Source organism: Carlito syrichta, unplaced genomic scaffold (genome assembly GCF_000164805.1).
Source record: "Carlito syrichta isolate Samal-C Ts95f unplaced genomic scaffold, Tarsius_syrichta-2.0.1 Scaffold314793, whole genome shotgun sequence".
Taxonomy (NCBI): domain Eukaryota; kingdom Metazoa; phylum Chordata; class Mammalia; order Primates; family Tarsiidae; genus Carlito; species Carlito syrichta.
In genome coordinates this window covers 505,024-524,188 of record NW_007258889.1, presented here as the reverse complement: position 1 = coordinate 524,188, position 19,165 = coordinate 505,024, and the positions used below count along the sequence as shown (strand labels likewise).

Sequence of the window (19,165 nt, the reverse complement as noted above, 5' to 3'; positions counted from 1 at the left end):
CACGTCTAATGTGCCTGCAACCCAGTAGAGGCTCAGCCAGCGGAGACACCGAGTTTTGTCTCTTTATTATTAGCTAGATGGTTCTTGTAGCACACATCGCAAAGCAGAGGGGCACAGTGTGTGCAATTGTGACGACATCAGAGAAAACAGATGCGACCCTGACCCTCAGTTCTCAGATGACAATGGTTCCAGGAGGGAACTAGTAGGACTCACTTTTAAGTCGGTCACTTCTCCGTGGAGAAGCAGAGGCTGGTGTCATTGAACACAAATGTGGAGAAGCAGAGGCTGGTGTCATTGAACACAAAAGTGACCTATGAAGGAACAGGGCCGTAGTGGAGGATCCTCCGGCTCTGCTGATTTGCGATTCGGAAACTCATCAATCTTAAACTCAGAAAGTCAGTGGGGACCACCCACCATGGTGTCCTCATTCCTTTGCTACCACTTCATTTGTTCTACTCTGAAGACCTCTGGTGAGGAAACGGAGGCCAGAGAGGAGAAATCCCTGGACAGGAACTTGCTGTGCATGGGTGGCTGCTTGCTTTCCAAGACTTTCCTGCTCACAGGAGGTGTCGTCACCACATTCGGCAGGTGCTCTGGGGCCATTTTAGACAACAGGAGATAAGGGTGGGCTCGGGGGTCAGATCCATCCAGACCCTCCAAGGGGCCACATCCAGCCTCACTTGCAGGCCAAGTTACTTCATCCCTCTAAGCCTCAGTTTCCCGTCTGTGAAGCTGGCGAGTGTGGGAAATAAAGCAGGTGGCTCCTGCACAAGTTGTCACCATCCTGGCACAAGGGAGGCCCTGCTACAAGACAAATGAGACCGGAGTGGAGGCCAAGGACACTGACAATAACAATGACAGTTGTTATCCATGGAGCTCATTCCTCAGAGGGAAGATTCAGGCAAGGTTGGCTCAGCCTCCAGCTGGGGACTCCACTGACGGTTTTCATGCGCATACCCAGGAGCTTCTGAGCAGGGGCATATCCTGCCCTGGAAAGTGGGTGCTGGGAGCTTGGCAGGGCATGCTCTGCAACTCCAGGGCAACTTTGAGAGGCCACAATGGAAACCACATGGCTTCTTGCCTGAGTTCTCCTCTAGGGGCTTTCTTTTTTTAGAAGCAGAGTCTCGCTTTGTCATCCAGGCTGAAGCACAGTGATGCAGTAATAGCTAACTGCAGCCTCAAAATCTTGGGCTCAAGTGATTCCCCTGCCTCAGCCTCCCAAGTAACTGACTGGCTAATTTTTTAAATTTCTATAGAGATGGGGTCTCCCGGTATGACCCAGGTTGATCTCAAACTCCTGGCCTCAAGTGATCTTCCTGCCTCGGCTCCATGAGGGGCTTATCCAGAACAAAGGAGATGAGTAGCTCCTGGCCAGTAGGTCCTCATCCTCCACCACAGGGCTGGAGAAAGATGAGTAGAGAGAGGACGTGTGCTTCTCTGCGGCCATAAGAATGCAATTCAGCCTCCTTACTGCCAGCAAGTCCTCCACAACTGACACCTGCCAGCTGTCCTGCCTCCTCACAGACTTCTCCTCACCCTCTGCACAGTAGCCCCAGGAGATAAGTCGCACTTCATCTGAGGCCACATTCGGTCTCACTGCAGGCCTTTGCAGATGCAGAGCTGTGATTGTGCCACTGCACTCCAGCCTGGTCAACAGAGTAAGATACCAACTCAAAAAAAATAAATCACTAAAAGCCAGATAGGCCATGCTAAGAAGGCAAGATTTGGAGCCAGGTCAGCCTCGGTGTGAGTGACTTGGGCAAGTTACTTTCCTTCTCTGAGTCCCAGTTTCCTCATCTGTAGATAGAAGCAACAATTGCTACCTCACATCATTATTGCAAGAAATAAACAAAATGACATGTGGAAAGTCTTTGTGCCTTGCCTGTCATAGGAGACCTTCCCAGCTGTCATGGTGGGCTCAGGAGACTCCGTGTGCTTTCACAGCGGGTCCTTTCCTGTCATGCACCATTCAGCACCTGCCCATCTGGTGATCTGCCTCCAGTGCTAGACTGTGAACCCGTGGGGGCAGAGACTGCATCTGTTCACAATTCTGTTTATTCCCACTAGGTATGCCTGTACTCCTGGCCCTTTGGAAGGTCGAGGCAGGAGGACTGCTTGAGCCCAGGAGTTCAAGAACAGCCAGGACAATATAGGGTGACCTCATCTCTACAAAAAAATTTAAAAATCAGCCAGGCATGGTGGCGCACTCCTGTAGTCCCAGCTGCTCAGGAGGCTGAGAAGGAATGATCGCCTGAGCCTAGGAGGTCAAAGCTGCAGTGAGCAGTGATCATGTCACTGCACTTCATCCTGGGCGACACAGAGAGACTCTGACTCAGAAAAAAAAATGTTGAATGGATGAGTGAGTGATCTGAGGAGAGAATGAAAATAGCTAGACCTCCGATTCGATATATTCCTGAGTAGGTGATGTAGAGGACGTGGCCTTGTCTTACGTTTCCTCGCTGTCTTCAACTTCACATGGTACTGTTTCTCCTGGATTTTTTTTTTCTCATGTGTTGGAAGTTAGGGAAAGGAGAGAGGGAAGAGAAGAAGGAAGAAGGCGATAAAAAAAAGAGCTTTATCATTATTTTTTGCTATGAGGCAAAGGGTTGGTGTTGTGAAGAGGAGGCTTCTGAGTCCCTCTGGGTGTTCTACGCATCTACTTCTTGGTGCACTCAGAGCAGGGAAGGTGCATTCCTGAACATGGTGGTCTGTTTTCCTGGCAAGCTGGGTGTGTGTTTCAGGGGGATGGTGGGAGCCAGGGGCCCCTGTTTATGCCCCGGCGCTTGTTCGGGTCTGCTGACTAAGAGTGTGCACAGACATGACACAGGAACAAGAGAGAGAGAGAGAGAGAGAGAGAGACTCCTGGATTTTATTTTGTGTTGCTGTTGGCTCGTTTCTTGAACGTTCCTTTTGGCTTTAGAAGAATTCCCTCAGACAGCCTCAGCGGTTCTCACTCTAGCAAGAGGAACAGAGAAGGAAATTGATTTTGTTTCTACTCAGACCCGAGGTGGGAGGAGCATCAGGGCAGAGGCCAAGAGGGTCAGTAGCAAACTCCATGTGGGAGGCTCCAAGGGGAGGGACCCAGAGATCAAAGTTCTCGAGATATATGAGTGTTCACATAATAGGGTGTCAAGCCAGAAGGTTTTCAGAGAGCCTCCCTGGCACCCTCATCCCCCACTGTTCCTTCACTCCTTCCTCCCTTTGACAAGCACAGGCCCCAGGCTTCCTGGGGGGAAACTGAGACCCCAGAGAAGAATCCCTGTGTGTGAGATCACCCATCCTATTCTGCTCTCCTGACAAGCCTCTGGGAGTTGCCTGCCTCTGTATTCCTTGGCTGCTCGATAATTGTATGAGGCCATAGAAAGTAGGAAAAAGAGCACCAAGTTGCATTAAAATCTTTGCTTGATCACTTAGAAGCTTTGTGACCTTAGACAAGTTGCTTCACCTCTCCGAGCTAGAGTTTCCTCATCTGTAAATGTGCATAACTATCCCAGCTTTATTGGGTCAGACTTCCTCGATTCGAGTCCTGGCTCCACTGCTTAGGAGCTGTGTGATCCTTTTGGCAAGTCATTTAATCTCTCTAAGCAGGTTTCTTCGTGTGTAAAGTGAAACATGAACAGCATCATGAGGCTGCTGTGAGGATGAACTGAGAAAATATACAGAAAGCATTCAGCACGGTGCCTGTCATATTCTTAAGTGCTCAATAAATGTCAGTTGCTGCCCCATCCTCTTGTGGACAACTGTTCTTGGTCACCAGTTCTTAGAAAAGGGATTCTCTGCCAGGCATGGTGGTTCACAACTGTAATCCCAGCACTTTGGAGGCGGAGGCGAGAGGATTGCCTGAGCCCAGGGGTTCAAGATCAGCCTAGGCAACACAGTGAGACCTCATCTCTACAATAAATCAAAAAATTAGCCAGTGTGGTAGCATGCACCTGTGGTTCCAGCTACTTGAAAGACTGAGGCAGAAGGATTGCCTGAGCCCAGCAGGACAAGGCTGCAGTGGCCGTGAGCATGCCACTGCACTCCAGCCCAGGCAACAGATTGAGACTTCAACTCAACAGAAGAAGAAGAAAGAGGAGGAGGAGAAGGAGAAGAACAAGAAGAAGGAAAAGGAGAAGGAGAAAGAGAAGGAGAAGGAGAAGGAAAAGAAACATTAGTCTAGAGGTCATAACTCGCTCACCCTCATCCCCTTACCTGGGACTTGGTCTTACAAAAATCCTATCCAGGCCAAGTGCAGTGGCTCACGCCTGTAATCCTAGCACTTTGGGAGGTGGAGGTGAGAGAATTGCCTGAGTCCAGGGATCTGAGACCAACCTGGGCAACTTGACGAGACCTTATTTCTACAATAAATCAAAAAATTAGGCAGGTGTGGTGGTGCGCGCCTGTGATTCCAGCTACTTGGAAGGCTAGTCCTCAAGTGTATCACCTGAGCCTGCAAGCTGGGAGCTGACATCCAGAAAGGAGGTGACCAGTGGAATCTGCACTGGCAGGAATGATCGCAGAGACCTCAGCTTCTAGAAGAAGCTGTGCCAGAGGTGGGTGGCAGCGTTAGGTAGAATGTGCTACTGAATCTGCCCCTGCAGATGATGGCAAGGATGGGCTCCCTGGAGCTGCATGGCCTTCAATTCTCTGCAGGTGCTTCCTAGAGATTTTGTGACTTACCTAGCACCCTGGTTTCAGAGTGTGACTTCTTTTTTTATTTATTCATTTTTATTTTTTAGAAATGGTCTTACTCCATTGCCAAGCTAGAAGTACAGTGGTGGAATCTTGCCTCACTGCAGCCTCAGCTTTCTGGGCTCATGCAATCCTCCTGCCTCAGTCTCCCAAGTAGCTGGGACTACACATGTGCACCACCACACCTAGTTATTATTATTATTATTATTATTATTATCATCATCATTATTTACTTTTCAGTAGAGACAGGGTCTTGCTTTGATGCCCAGACTGGTCCCAAACTCCAGCAAGCATCAATCAATCCTCTCATCTCAGCCCCTCAAAGTGCTGGGATTACAGGCATTGAACCACTGCGCCTGGCCTAGAGTCCATCACTTTCAACTGTGCTTCCCATGACCCCCTATTTCACTGAGAGTGACGCCAAGTCCACCTGCTTGCCATATACAGTCCTAAGGGATCTACCCCTTTCCCCTTCACCTCATCTTCCTCCCATTTCCTCCTTCATTCTGCCCCAGTGGCACCAGTCTCCCTGCTCGTCTTGGAGCATGCCACATGGCCTCACCTTGAGGCTTCACACACCTGAGCCCCACACCTGGAGTGTCTCCATCCACACCTGTGTGGTTGCCCCATTGCCCCCTCGCTCTGTCAAGTCTTTGTCCATGTTTCCCCTTTTCAATGCGTCCAATCCTGGCCATCCATGTCACTCCACTGTCCACATCCCGCCAGACACTCACTCCTCCTCCCATCCTTACTTCTTTTTGCATGTATCTCCTTCAAATATATGATTCTTTCTTTCTTTATGACATGTATTGCTGTCCCCTCCCCTCAACTATAAGGTAAGCTCTATACAAGCAGGAATCTTTGTCTCCTGTTCATGGATGTATCCTGAATGCCTAGAACAGTGTCTGGCATAGAAGGAGCTTAATTCATATGTATCCAATAAAGGTTGTTGAATGAATGACATGAGAATCAGGTTGGCTATCTGGTCTACATGAGTACATGAGCCAGAAGACACTGAAAATCTGACTGTGATTGAAATATGGGATTCTAGAAGCTAGAGTAAGTATGGGATTCTAGAAGCATGAGTAAGATAAGAGTTGGCTAGTTTCTGCCAACTGTACTGAAGAGCTAGAGAAAGAGTTATACAGTTGAAGTGCTAAGTTTTTCACTCTATGGACGGTCAGAGGACCAGGGACTTTCCACAGTTATGCTTAAAAAATAGATTTCTTGTAGTTACAAAGTTGAAATCGAAAAAAAAACCCACCTCAACATTGAATTCTCCAAATCACAGCATCAGTTGTAATCACAACTTTGCCAAGTGCTTACACAAATGGCAGAACAAGAAAGAAAGAAGGAGGGGACCCCGCAGAATTGAAGAGCAATCTGTTAGATAATTGAATTGACTCATAGAAGCCCAAATTTCCTGCCTCATCCCACCATGCTGCATTGCCTTCAAAACCATAAAAATGCCAGATCCCAGTGTACCTTGGGAAAGAGGTCAATTAAAAGTCAAAACTTAGAAAAGAAGGTTTACTCATGAGGAGAACTTCAAGGTGTTGCTAATCTACGTTAGCAGAAATATGAAGACTGGCTTTGGGAATGGATTCTAACTTTTTATCTGACAGAGTTCATCTATATAAAGGCCTTCACCAGAGATTGGAAGTCCAGCTGCTAACTGGAGTATCTGGGGGCAGATCCAAATGGTGGTTCTGTTGGGTGACAGAAACTGAACTGTAGCAGCCTATTCTAAATAAAGTCATTTCCAGAAAGTCCTTGCAGTAACAAAGAGGAAGGAATCTGACCAACTAGGGAGATGGATGTAGAAGTGAAGTTATCATGTGGAAACCATTGACTCATTCACCAATTGTGAGAACCCAGAAGACACCATCTCGACTCTGGCTATTAAGAAAGACATAGACAAAGCAGACCACAGCATCTCTGAAAAACGCAGCAACTGTTGTTCTCTGGGAGTGTGGGTGGGAGATGTTAATGTTGAATTAGGCTCCCTGATTTCAGTAAAGAGGTCAAGTAAGAACACTCGAGAGCAGAAGGTCTGGAAAGCACACAGAGAATGAAATCTGCAGGAGTCTGTGATGGTGGCCAAGTGATCATGGTCTCTAGGACCAAAATAGATGAACAGCCCCCCAGGTCCTGATTGAGTCGGGGTTCAGTTTTAAGTAACAGAAACCAATCCCACTTTCTTAACAGAAAGGAATTTAATACCAGATATTTAATACCAGCATAATAGGTGCTTGCAAAATCATTCAAAGACTGGAGGAATGAATTCTATATTGAACCTCTGGGAAGGGCTTCCATATTAGCACAAGAAAATTGGCCCCCAAGGGAACCCTTGGTCTGCTGCAGTCAGAAAGTTTGGGAATCAGAAAACCACTACAGGCCTGTTGGCTGTATAGTACCTGGAAGATCTATAAAAAAAAAATGTGACTTTCCCTCTCTCTCACCCCACTCAACTCATGAACCACAGAGTGCATCTGATTGGAACTATAGCCATAGCTGCAAGGGAGTCTGGAAAGAGAGACGTTTAAGAAGACCAACCTCTTGAATGCAGGCAACCTCACTAGAAAGATGCCGAAACTGATATGAGTCCTGCCACATTCATTACCCTACCCCCTTTAAGTCAGGAAGAGGCATGTCTCAAGCCCCAGAATAGAGAATGACAGCATCCTATTCAATTCCAAAGCCAGAATCAGCTCTTAGACCCAGAGAACTCCAAACAAAGGGACAGCTAGGCATCCTTAAGGAATGTGCCCACCGTAGCATCACAAGCACTCACTGCCCATCTACCTCCTAACCTTCCCTGCAGGAACCTGTGGGCATTTGCCAGAGGAGCTGTGGACTTGGGGAAGCAAAATGCCCAGGACTCTGGGGCTTATTGGGCACTGGCTCCAAACCAACTCTAATCTCTGAAAATAAGAATTATAAGGGGGTCCCCCAGTTAAACTGGAAGCTCATGTGAGCATAGGTTGTATCTGTCATTTGGTTCACTATTCTTTTCTAAGTAGATTCAAAAACTAAATTTTCCAGGCTCCTTTGCTCCTAAGATGAGCTGTGTGATTTAGGCTCTATCAGTCAGTATCACTCATGGGAAACTTGATTTAGAAGGGCTGTGGGCAAACATATGAACTTTGAAACAACTTGGATGGATTTAGAGTCTATCACACTCGGTGATCTATCACAGAAACAAAGAACAGAGCACCACATGTTCTCACTCATAAGCAGATCCTGAACATTTATCAAAATACTGTATGAAAGGGATTGGCAGTAGCGGGATACTGCCAGGGTGGGGGTGGGAGGGACACAACATCAATAAGGGTACCTGACTTCAAACTAGGCAAAGTGGGGACCAAATGGGGCCCAAACTTTATCTGTATACCTAATCCTGAATTGTATACCTAATCCTGAATTGTACCCCAAATCTTTAAGATAAAATCTAAAAAAAGCAAGAAGGGATGTGGGCCAAGAGTGGTAGTTCATGCCTGGACTCCCAGCAACTTGAAAGGCCAAAACAGAAGGATAGCTTGAGCCCAGGAGTTTGGGACCTGCACCTATAGCCCAGCTGCTCAGAAGGCTGAAGCAGAAGGAGTGCCTGAGTCCGGGAGGTGGAGGCTGCCATGAGGCATGATTGTGATTCCACACTCCAGCCTGGGTGACAGAGTGAGACCTTGACTCAAAAAAAAAGAGAAAGATTGGGAAATGTGTTCTCCTTGGGGTGTCCAGCCCCACCAGCATGAGTGGCAGAAGTCATGTGGGTCTGCAGCCCAAACTGTGGAGGCCGTTTCCCCATCCAGAAAGTTCCATCCTGTCTTGATAGGTTCGTGGTCTTGGCAGACCCACTCTGCTGTGTTGCTGGGGGATTATTGGAAATTCCACCTAGACTCTGTCTCTGCAGGACCCCGAATGATCCTTTGTGCTATCTAGAGCGCTTATAGCTCCTTTACTTGTTGAAAGTATCCAGCTTAGCTTCTCCTGGTTGCATTGACAATCTAGCCAACACAGGGGATTAGATGACAAGTGGAATTTTAACCCAAGCCTGCTTCTTATGACCCCAGCAGTACCCTGGGCCAATCCTGGGGTTATTTCTCAGTGTCTGAAATGGACCAAATATAGTCAGTAAATGACTAGCTGATCCATGGGGCAAGAATTATTGTAGTTAAAAGAGCCAACGCCAGTACCTTGGGAGACAGAAGGAAAAGGATTGCCAGAGCCCAGGGATACGAGACCAGTATGAGCAACTTGGTGAGACCTTATCTCTACAATAAATCAAGAAAAATTAGCCACGCATGGTGGTGCACGCCTGTAGTTCCAGCTACTTGGAAGACTGAGGTGGAAGGATCACCTGAGTTCAGCAGATTGAGGCTGCAGTGGCTTTGAGCATGCCACTGCACTACAACTTGGGCAACAGAGTGAGACGCCAACTAAAACAAAAAGGGGAGGGCCAACAATACTACGTCTCTAAGGGAATGACAAAGGCTAGTGCCGCATAAAAAATTTGATACGTTTAGGGCTGGTGGCCGGGCATGGTGGCTCACACCTATAATCACAGCACTTTGGGAGGCCAAAGCAGGAGAATCACTTGAGGCCAAGAGTTTGAGACCAGCCTGGAAAACACAGAGAAACCCCATCTCTCCATATAAAAAACTATATATATAAATTATTCGTGTCCCAGCTGCTCAGGAGGCCAAGCCAGGAGGACCGTTTAAGTCCAGAAGTTCAGGCTGCAGTGAGGCATGATCATGCCACTGCATTCCAGCCTGGGCCACAGAGCAAGACCCTGTCTCTAAAAAATAAAAGAAAATAATAAAAATAGTAAAATAAATAAATTAAGGACTGGTGACTTTTTCAGAAAAACTCTCCAACCATTTTTTTTCTATGTTTTCTAGCCAGCATAGCCATCAACACAGAGGAAGGCTTCTGTGACCCCAAAATATGTGGGACTTCTCCCCACCAGTAAGTAAGTGATCAGTTCTACAGCAGACAGCAGCTGGGTGTCCTCCAATTCAATTCTGACGCTCTCTATCTAGAAAGAGTATCTAAGGTGAGGACTCAGCCCCCAAGACTGCCTCCTCCAACACCAGTCAGTCACCAGTCCAGGCCTCCAGAACTTCTGACCAACTGATTTCAAGTTGGGGGTTCTCACAGCCCCCTCCTTGGGTTTGATTAATTTGCTGGAGAAACAGAGCTCAGGAAAACACGTTTACCCATTTGTTTGTTTGTTTGTTTATGTATTTATTTATTTTTGAGCCAAGATCTCACTCTGTCACTCAGGCTAGAGTACAGTGGCATGCTCACGGCTCACCACAACCTCAAACTCCTGGGTTCAGGTGATCCTTCCATCTCAGCCTCCCGATTAGTTGAGACATAGGCACACACCACAATGCTCAGTTAATTTATTATTTGTTTGTTTATTTATTTATTTACTTATTTCTATTTTTTAGGTAGGATCTCACTATGTTTCCCAGGGTGGTGTCAAACCCCTGGGCTCAAGCTATCCTCCTACCTCGGCCTCCCAAAGTGCTGAGATTACAATGTGAGCTGCTGGGCTCAGCCTATCCATTTATTATAAAGGCTATTGCAAAGCTTACAGATGAAGAGGTGTGTAGGGCAAGGCACAGGGAAAGGGGCATGAGCTCCCATGCCCTCTCTCGGGGCACCACCCTCTGGGAACCTCCACGTGTCCAGTTATCTGGAAGCTCCCAAACACTATCTTTTGGGGTTTTTATGGGGGCTTCATTACATACACGACTGGCAACTGGGTAGAAGCATGATTGGACAAAAAGGATATGACCTAATGCTAATAAACTAAGCGAGAAGTCCAGCAGGGCCTGCCAAGTTTCCTCTTGGCCTCTCTGTGCAGCATTCCTTCCTCTAGATTAGGGGGCAAAATCCACTCTGGAATGAGGGTCTCATGACCCTCCATCAGATTAGAGTCCTGCCTTAGGCAGCTGAAAGGAGAGCGGGAGAAGATAGGGGGATTCCGTCTCTTGAGGCCTTAAGTGTCCCAACATTATAACAAAAGACCAAAACAAGGTCAAGGGGAGTTATGGGCCAGGTCCCGTGGATGTAAACCTATGCACATACATATATCATCACGATATCACAGTGACTCTGGTCAGCACCCATTTTCTTGCCTGTTTTTCCTGTGCAGAATCTCCTCCTGTTCACATCTTTTCCAGGATGTGCAGAGAATCAGACTGGGGACATAGGCGGACAGAGACATTACCCAAATCACATGCGGGGATTGCAGACACCACTGCTGTCACTGCTGGCCACAGACAATGCAGTTCAAATGGTTTATAGTAGTCACTGTGTGTCTCTCAACAAACTCTGTGTCCCTGTCCAGCCTTGTTCCGGCCTTCACGGATTCCACTCAGTCAAATCAAAGTCTTGTGTGGGTGCACCTGATTGGTGGAGCTGTCATGTGCCGACACCCTAGCTGCAAGGGAGGTCGGAAGAGCAAGTTTCTGGAATCTCCCTTGAGGAGCTTCATGCTCAAGATGGAAAATTCTCCAAACAGAGGTGGAGCAAAGATGTAAAATGGTCAATGAGGAAGACAGCAGGCCACAGGAAGAGAACCAGAGAAGAGTGACCAGTTGCACGTCAACAGTGGACCACTAGAGAGATGACCAGACACTCACTGCTCAGGCATCTTAGAGCACCTTAGGCCCAGGGACACCACCTGGTCTGCCTGCTCCCACCTCCATAAACTGTAGAATCTTGACTCTTCCTGAGCGTCTGTGTCCCTTAGTGCCCTAGTATACCCTGATAGAACCCCCCTCAGTGACTTGAGGCCGCCTGTGGCAACTTGTGTTTCCCAAAAGTAACCACGTCAATATATCCCATCACACATGCTAACAAACTCCGTTTACGCTGGAGTCAGCTGACCCTCCCTCACCTCCGTTCCGTCCCTTCTTCACCCCCAAAGAACAAATGGGTCCAAGTCCAAGTTTGATTTGCAGTAGGAAAGCTTTATTAGGAAGTCAAGATCGGGCAAGGAGTGAGGTCACCCCATGCCAGAGAAATGAAGAGAGGTCCCCTCAACCCTGAAGTCATCAAAGCCAGGCAGGGTAGGAGACAGTGGACGGCCAGAGGCACACATGCCAAGTCAGTCCAGTCCCAAATGGGCACCAGGGTTCCTTGCCAGCTCTTCCTGATGGCAGGATCCAACAAGCAGGCTTCATCCGGGGTCTGCCCCTCTGGGGGATGATCAGCTGGGGCTGGGCAGAGGAAGTCCCCAGAGGCTCTAGTATCGCGTAAGGAAGCCTGTGGAGAGATGGAGGGAGGATGAGAGGGAGGAGACAGGACTGTGAGCAGGAGATGGGGGCTGGGACTTGGCTTCCCAAATCCCATGTGGGCACACTGGGAGCAAAAACCCTGGTGCTCAGAGAACCAGAGAATCTTGAGATGAAGGATTCTGGGGTCACCCCACCTAGAAGCCTCTCATCCAATTCCTGAATCTCTCTGGCAGAGGCATCCCCATGTCTGAGGATGGAGAGCTCATGAGGCAGAAAGACGGCCCCAGTCTCACCCCCAGATGAACCCCTATGGCCCTGCAGTGCCGCTGGACACATGAAACTACACCAGACACCCCACAGGAGGACAGCTCCCAGGCACCTCAAGACATCTCTGGTCATGTTTCCCAGCCTTTGACTATGATTCCATATTAAAATGTTTATTCTATAAATATGTCCACAGAAAATTTTCCCTGCCCGAGGGACCACCCCACCTGTGTGTCTCGTTCTTCCAGGTAGATTATTGTGTTCATGATAGATGCTTTTCGGCAGTGGCATCATGGGATGCTTGTGAAGCCAACCTCTGACAGAAACCACCACTCCCTTTTCCACCTGACCCATTGCTGAGCCAGGTCTCTCATCCTTATGATGCCCAAATGAACTGGCTGTGAGGTCCCACAGAGCTGAGCCCCTCATTTCTGAATTGCATGCCCTTGAGTAAATCACCTACTTCTCTGAACCTCATGTTCCTTAGAATGGGGATAGTGGGAGGCATACAAGACAATGCACAAGCCACCTCCTAGGCTACTGAGACGTGGGCCGTGTATAGGCTTGGTCCTGGCCTCATTCAAGGCTGTGTCAAAAATAGCAAACAATTCAGAAAAAAGGGCAGGTCTGTAGACACCTCATGGAGAGTTCCCTAAAATCTAGTTCTAAATCCAGAACATGGATTCCCCAGAAAGGCCCAAAGAGACTCAAAAGGGAGTGAAGTCTTGACTCCCCACCGCGCCTGCTAGAGCTGTGCCTCCCTTCACCCCACAGCCCGGAATTGTTCCTTACCTTTCGATTCGTCATAGTCACCAGACTTTGAGGAAGAAGGATGGGATGACTTCCCACTTCCTCCTCCGTAGCCGCCACCACTTCCTCCTTTGGATGCACTTCCTTCTTCACCTTCACCATAGCTGCCTCCACTTCCTCCCTTGGACCCACTTCCTCCACTGTGGCCACCTCCACTTCCTCCACTGTGGCCACCTCCACTTCCTCCACTGTGGCCACCTCCACTTCCTCCACTGTGGCCACCTCCACTTCCTCCTCCAGAACCACTTCCTCCTCCATAGCCTCCACTTCCTCCTCCAGAACCACTTCCTCCTCCATAGCCTCCACTTCCTCCTCCATAGCCTCCACTTCCTCCTCCATAGCCTCCACTTCCTCCTCCAGAACCACTTCCTCCTCCATAGCCTCCACTTCCTCCTCCATAGCCTCCACTTCCTCCCTTGGATCCTCTTCCCTGACTTCCACCTCGAGAGCCACTTCCTCCTTGACCTCCTTGGCCACCTCCAAAGCCAATTTTTCCAGCTCCGGAAGATTCACTGAGAAAGAAAGAAAACACAGAACCGAGTGAGTGCCCCCCGCAAACCTACACAAGGGTGGACCTGGACAGAGTCCAGACCCAAACATGAGTCTTTCTCCTTTCCCTCCTGGGAGGCAGAGGACAGAGTCTGGGTGACACCACAACCGGGATGGTGGCACCTTCTCCTCCCTGGAGCAGGGAGGCAGCCCCTTCTCTCACTGTCAGCATTCTCCTTTCCCAAAGCCCAGATGCACCGAGGATTCCTCCAGGATGAAGACATCCTAACCCATGAGACTCTGTGCACAAGAACCTCCCCAGCAGCCCCCACCCAGAAGGACAGAAGCAGCAAGGGGTTTAAGGGTCCCACCGAATACCAGGACACCTACAAGTCTTCCTGGCCTTCCTCGAGGAGGCTACGGTAGGTCTTGATCTCTTTCTCCAGCCGCGTCTTGATGTGGAGCAGATGGTTGTATTCCTGACTCTGGCACTCCATCTCCTGCCGGATCTCGGCGAGCTGGGCCTCCAGGTTACTGATCTGTTCCTGGAGCATTTGCAGCTGGCCACAGTAGCGGTTCTTTGTATCTTCCAACGTGCTCTCCAGGGCTGATTTCTAGGGGCCGGGAGGGGGTTTTAAGCAGGATGCAGAACCATAGCTTCTCCCTCACCCTCTCCTGGAATCATGCAAAGTCTTCCCATGTCCCACCCTGGCAGCGGGTCCACAGTGGCACCACCAACCTTGCTGAGCTGAGACTGCAGCTCAATCTCCAACTCCTGGACATTGTGCCGGAGCTGGGTCACCTCCTTGGCACTGGACTGCATCTCGTGGCCACTGCTGGACACCTCCTGCTCGATGTGGCTGATCTGCAAACCAAAGGCTCTGTAAGCACCAGCCTGGGCCAGGAGCTTCCACAGGCAAGGATCTGCCCCACCCACCACAATCTTCACCTCCAAGGCCAAGGCTGAGCCAATGCCAAGGACAAGTCACTCTGAGTTCTGGGTGCCCTCCAGTCATGCAGGGGTGACCCACTCTCTCACCAGGACATTGTCTTCCTCTGTCCACACTTTGTCCCAAACCACCTTTCTAACCTTATTAACCTTATTCCAAACTCCCCCCAACTTTACACACACACACACACACACACACACACACACACACACACACACACACAATCTCTCTCTTTCTTTCTCTCTCTCTCTCTCTCTCTCTCACTACGGACTATGCCTTGTGTGCCAGCCTCTGGGCTAGGCACTAGACCCAGAGAGGAAGGAAGCCATAAGAGAGCTCGGTGTAACATGGAAGGCACACCATATCCCTCTGCTAGAACCTAGCACTATACAGCATTGTAGAAAGTCATCCAAGCTCTGCTTTTGCTCATATACACCCAATAAACTGGGAGCTTCTCAAGGGCAACCATCTCAGGGCTCTTTCCTGAGACATCAGTACTTCACATACAGCCTGGCTCTGAGAACCTCCTCTCTAGTGACACTGTGTACAGTGAGTGAAGATGGAGGAACGACAGCTGTGCTGACAGCCAGAGAGGCGGGCGGATGATGGGATGGGAGGTGAGAGAGCAGGGTGGAGGAAGGGAGAGAGACACAGATGTAGGGAGAGGAGGCTGGCTGGACAGCCCATGCCACTCACCTGGGATTCATACTGCTTCTCGATGTCCTCTCGGTTCCTAGCGATGAGGTGCTCGTACTCCTGGCGCATGTCGTTGAGGATCTTGGTGAGATCCTTGCTGGGAGCCACATTGACCTCCACATGGACATCGCCACTGTTCTGCCCAGTCAACTGGCTCATCTCCTGCCAGGGAGAAGGGGAGGTAAGGTCAACGGTGGGCTCCTCTTTGCCGCCTTTCAGCTCTCTCGCTCTGGTCCTCCCAGACACAAAAGGGGCACAGTGGTAAGGTCAAAGCCACCCACATCTCCCTAGGTAGCACTAAGGAGGAGCCAAATGTGTCTGCTCCAAGAATAAGGGGAAAGGTGCCTCCCAGGCAGGGTCCCACAACTCCCCTGCTGTCTGCACTTCCGCCCCCCCCCCGCCCCGCCAAAAGCCATATGCAGCCAGCACCCCACCTCCTGGTGATTCTTCTTAAGGGCCATCAGCTCCTCCTGCAGAGTCTCAAACTGCATCTCCATGTCAGACTTCTCCATGGTCAGGTTGTCCAGCACCTGCCGCAGGCCATTGATGTCGGCCTCCACCCCTTGCCGAAGGCCTTGCTCCATCTCAAACCTGCAGACCAGCCAGGGGTGGAGAACGATTGAGAAGAGAATCAGGCCCCACAGGACCTCCAGAGCCCTGGGGGTGGCAGGGGCCGGGGTAAGGACGGATGACAGGAGTGGGAGAAGGGAGCAGGACTCACTTCATCCTGAAGTCATCCAGCGTCATGCGAGTGTTGTCGATGTCCAGAAGAGTCTTGTTGTTGTTCACTGTCAGGTCCACATTCTGAAAAACAGGGCACATGTGACCCGCTGCTGGGAAGGAAGAGGCCAGATGAAGTCATAGGAGGTGAGGGTTCTGCCCAGGGAGAAGTTCAAGAGGCAGGAGCAGCATCCATGGCGCAGACCCCTCCCAGCCTTCAGCAAGAATGTTCAGGGTGGTCCCATCCATTCATTCAACAAACATGGGAAGATCTGCCGCAAGGATACTGTGGGGTTTAGAGAGGCTGACATACTGCTCCTCAAAGAGTCCGCCATCGACTGCAAAGTCCAAGTGCCCTAATAGAGGTCAAGGAAAGGAGAGGTGGCTCATGGCTGTGGGAGAACAAGAATGACTTCAGGAAGGAGATGGGGTAGAAGAAACAGTACATGCAAAGGCATGCAGGTATGAAAGAAGAGGAACGGGTGAGATCTGTGAAGAGTCAGACCGGGAGCTCCATCAGGGCAGGAACTACGTCTGCCCGTCATTATGTCTGAGGTTGTCACGCACTGAACTGAGTAGATGGATGGGTGGATGGATGGATGGACATGTGGATGGGTGGATAAGTGGATGGGTAAATGGGCAGATGGGTGAGTGAATAGATGAATGGATGGGTGAGTTCGGTGGATAGATAGCTTCCATTCCTAGATTTCCAGGTGTCCTGCATCACTTGAACAACCAGCTTGCATAACTGGATCCAAAACACCTTCAAAGATTGAGACAAGTCTTTATAAGAGCCCAGGAGAAGTTGGAAGGAAGAGAGAGGATTGACTTGGACGAAACCACAAGGAGGTTCTACCTCCAAAGTCCCAGTCTAGCCCAGGCTAACCCAGGCCTCCCCCCATTCCCCCCTGCCCATACTCTGAAAGTTGAGGAAATAGAGATGAAAGCCCAACCGACGCACAGAACAAAGACCCAGTCCCAGAGCCTTGGAATCCAAACACAGGGCGATTTCTGATGAGAGTTTTAAAAAGATGGATTCCCTGGCTATTGTCTGGCTTGGCATCTGGCATTTTATCTTTTTTGGGTGGGGGAAGGGAAGAGGGAATGGGGGGGAGGGTGAGAGAGAGAGAGAGAGAGATTGGAGTTTTCTGCACCTACCTGGTTCTTGATATCATCCATCGTGTCATGGTAATGGGAGTAGCTCCTCTGGGAGACGTCAGATCCCTGCTTTTTATACCAGTCCTGGATCTTACCCTCCAGGGTCTTGTTTTCTTCTTCTAATTTCTGCACCTTATCCAAGTAGGCAGCCAGCCGGGAGTTGAGGTTTTGCATGGCAGACTTCTCATCAGTGGTCAGAATGCCACCATCACTGCCACCAGCACCACCACCGTATCCCACTCCAAAGCCCCCAGACCCACCGCCATAGCCCCCTCCAAAGCCCCCAGACCCACCGCCATAGCCCCCTCCAAAGCCCCCAGACCCACCGCCATAGCCCCCTCCAAAGCCCCCAGACCCACCACCATAGCCCCCTCCAGAAACAGAACCATAACACATGGAGCCACCCCCGAAGCCACCGCTTACGCTACCAGAACTAAACCCGCCCCCAGCTCCCCCGCCATAGCTGGAGCCGAAACCCCCACAGACGCGGGAACTGCCCCCACCATAGCCGCTCGAAGAGCTGAACCGGCCCCCGCCTCCGCCAGCCCCCGAGGAGCTGAGGTGGCTGAAGGAGGACTTCATGCTGCCCCCGCTGCCCCCGCCGCCCCCGCAGCTGCTGCGGGTCCGGTAGGAAGAGGAGAACTGTCTATAGCTCATGGCGGCGCTGGCGGCTCAGGGATGTCAAGTGGTCGTAGCAGTGCTGCGGTTCCTTGGTGCTGGGTACAGAGCCGTCCCCGGGGCCGCCTACTTATACCCCTGGCGGAAGATGGCACACCTGGGTGTGCCCTCGGTTGGTGCCAGCCTCCGCCCGCGGAGGTCTTGAAGGAGGTCTGGGATACAGGAGGCAGCCGGGCTGCCCCAGGCTCAGCGTCCTTTGGTGACTGCCCCGGGGCGGCCCAGCCTCTCTCCATTGTGTCAGGTAATTTGATGACATTAGGCTGTCAGGGGCACCATAAATCAGCTCTGCTGCCACAGGGTGACCTAGATTCTGGAGTCTGGTCTCCAGCTGGCCCTGAGTCGGAGCCCCTTTGGGATAGAAACTCCCAGGAACAGAGTCACCTTTTCCATCCATGATGATTGTGTCTATGCCCCTCCCTGCCACCACCCTGTGCCACTGGGCCGAGTTGGAACTGGAGTACCAAAGAGTTATGAGAGAGGATAGGGAATGCACAGCCCTGCCCTCCCAGGGCCCCTGTGGGATGGGAGGCCAGTCTTTGCTCTCGGGATCCTCAGGTCTTCCTCAGGAGACTGAGGCTCTACCCTCAGGGGACTCCAGTTTGATGAGGTGACAAGTGGCATGTCCAAAAGGAGACACACACAGAGAACGAGCCCATCAGTACTCAAGGATGGCGTGCAGGGTTCACACCAACGGCTAGGAGAAGACAGGGGACCAAATAAGGTGGTGCTAGCACTCGAGGACTTTAGAGCAGGACTGCAAGTGGCCTGGCTGTCCCCTTCTGCAGGCCAAGTGGTGGGTGTGGAACCGACTTTGGGTGAATGCTGACCCTGTACTGAGCCCTAGGAGGATGGATTGTCCTTGCTCCTGGCCGAGACTCTGGATGCCTGTTCCGTCTCCAAGGCCAGGACAGAGCAGCAAGAATGGCCATGGGCCTGGGGCACCACCTGAGCTCGGCTAGTTCCACGCGCACGAGCTGTGTGACTTTGATAAGTTGCTTTACTCTGCTGTGCCTCAGTTACCTCCTCTGTAAAATGACGGCATCAATAGCCTGCTCAGCTCCTAGTGAGACTCACGAGAGACACTCAAGAAGTGTTCAACCCCCTCCAATGACTCAGCCACTAACTCCCTCTCAACTCTGTACCCCCCCAGACCTCAGCCATCAGCTTCCCGTGACCTGCCACCTCCCCCGTGTCCCTCTGAATCCCCCTTCACAGCAGCCAGAATGATCTTTTTAACCCGTGACTGACCACATCACTCCACTCCCAAGATAAGGCCCACATTCCTAGCATTCGGGCCTACCCTGTCTTTCCATCCCTGCTCCATTCCTGCTCCCTCCCTCCTCCCTCCAGGCCCCCCAAAACAAATCATACACACTCCCCCAATGCCCCTCATACCTCGGAGAGCACTCAGCCCTTACAGTTCCCTCCCATTGAAATGTCCCTCTCCATCTTTTCTACATAGAAAACTCCTAC

At 50.6% G+C, this 19,165-nt stretch overlaps 1 protein-coding gene across 1 annotated transcript; it reads right to left on the bottom strand.

The window, feature by feature from the left end:
• Positions 1-224: 224 nt before the first annotated feature.
• KRT9 (keratin 9) lies at positions 225-17,671 on the bottom strand. Its single transcript, XM_008071958.1, has 9 exons — positions 17,015-17,671; positions 15,858-15,940; positions 15,571-15,727; positions 15,137-15,298; positions 14,230-14,355; positions 13,881-14,104; positions 12,984-13,513; positions 1,472-1,575; positions 225-311 (listed from the first exon to the last, which is right to left on the bottom strand). Exons 1-9 carry the CDS (start codon positions 17,669-17,671, stop codon positions 225-227), a joined length of 2,130 nt encoding a protein of 709 aa, XP_008070149.1.
• Between the last annotated feature and the right edge of the window lie 1,494 nt (positions 17,672-19,165).

Excerpts from the sequence above, each read along its gene's own strand:
- KRT9 (XM_008071958.1), bottom strand. The coding sequence starts at position 17,671 with ATGAGCTATAGACAGTTCTCCTCTTCCTACCGGACCCGCAGCAGCTGC. Across the intron at positions 15,941-17,014 it reads TGGATGATATCAAGAACCAG|AATGTGGACCTGACAGTGAA; the intron begins GTAGGTGCAGAA and ends CCTGTTTTTCAG. Across the intron at positions 14,105-14,229 it reads TGCAGTCTCAGCTCAGCAAG|AAATCAGCCCTGGAGAGCAC; the intron begins GTTGGTGGTGCC and ends CCCGGCCCCTAG.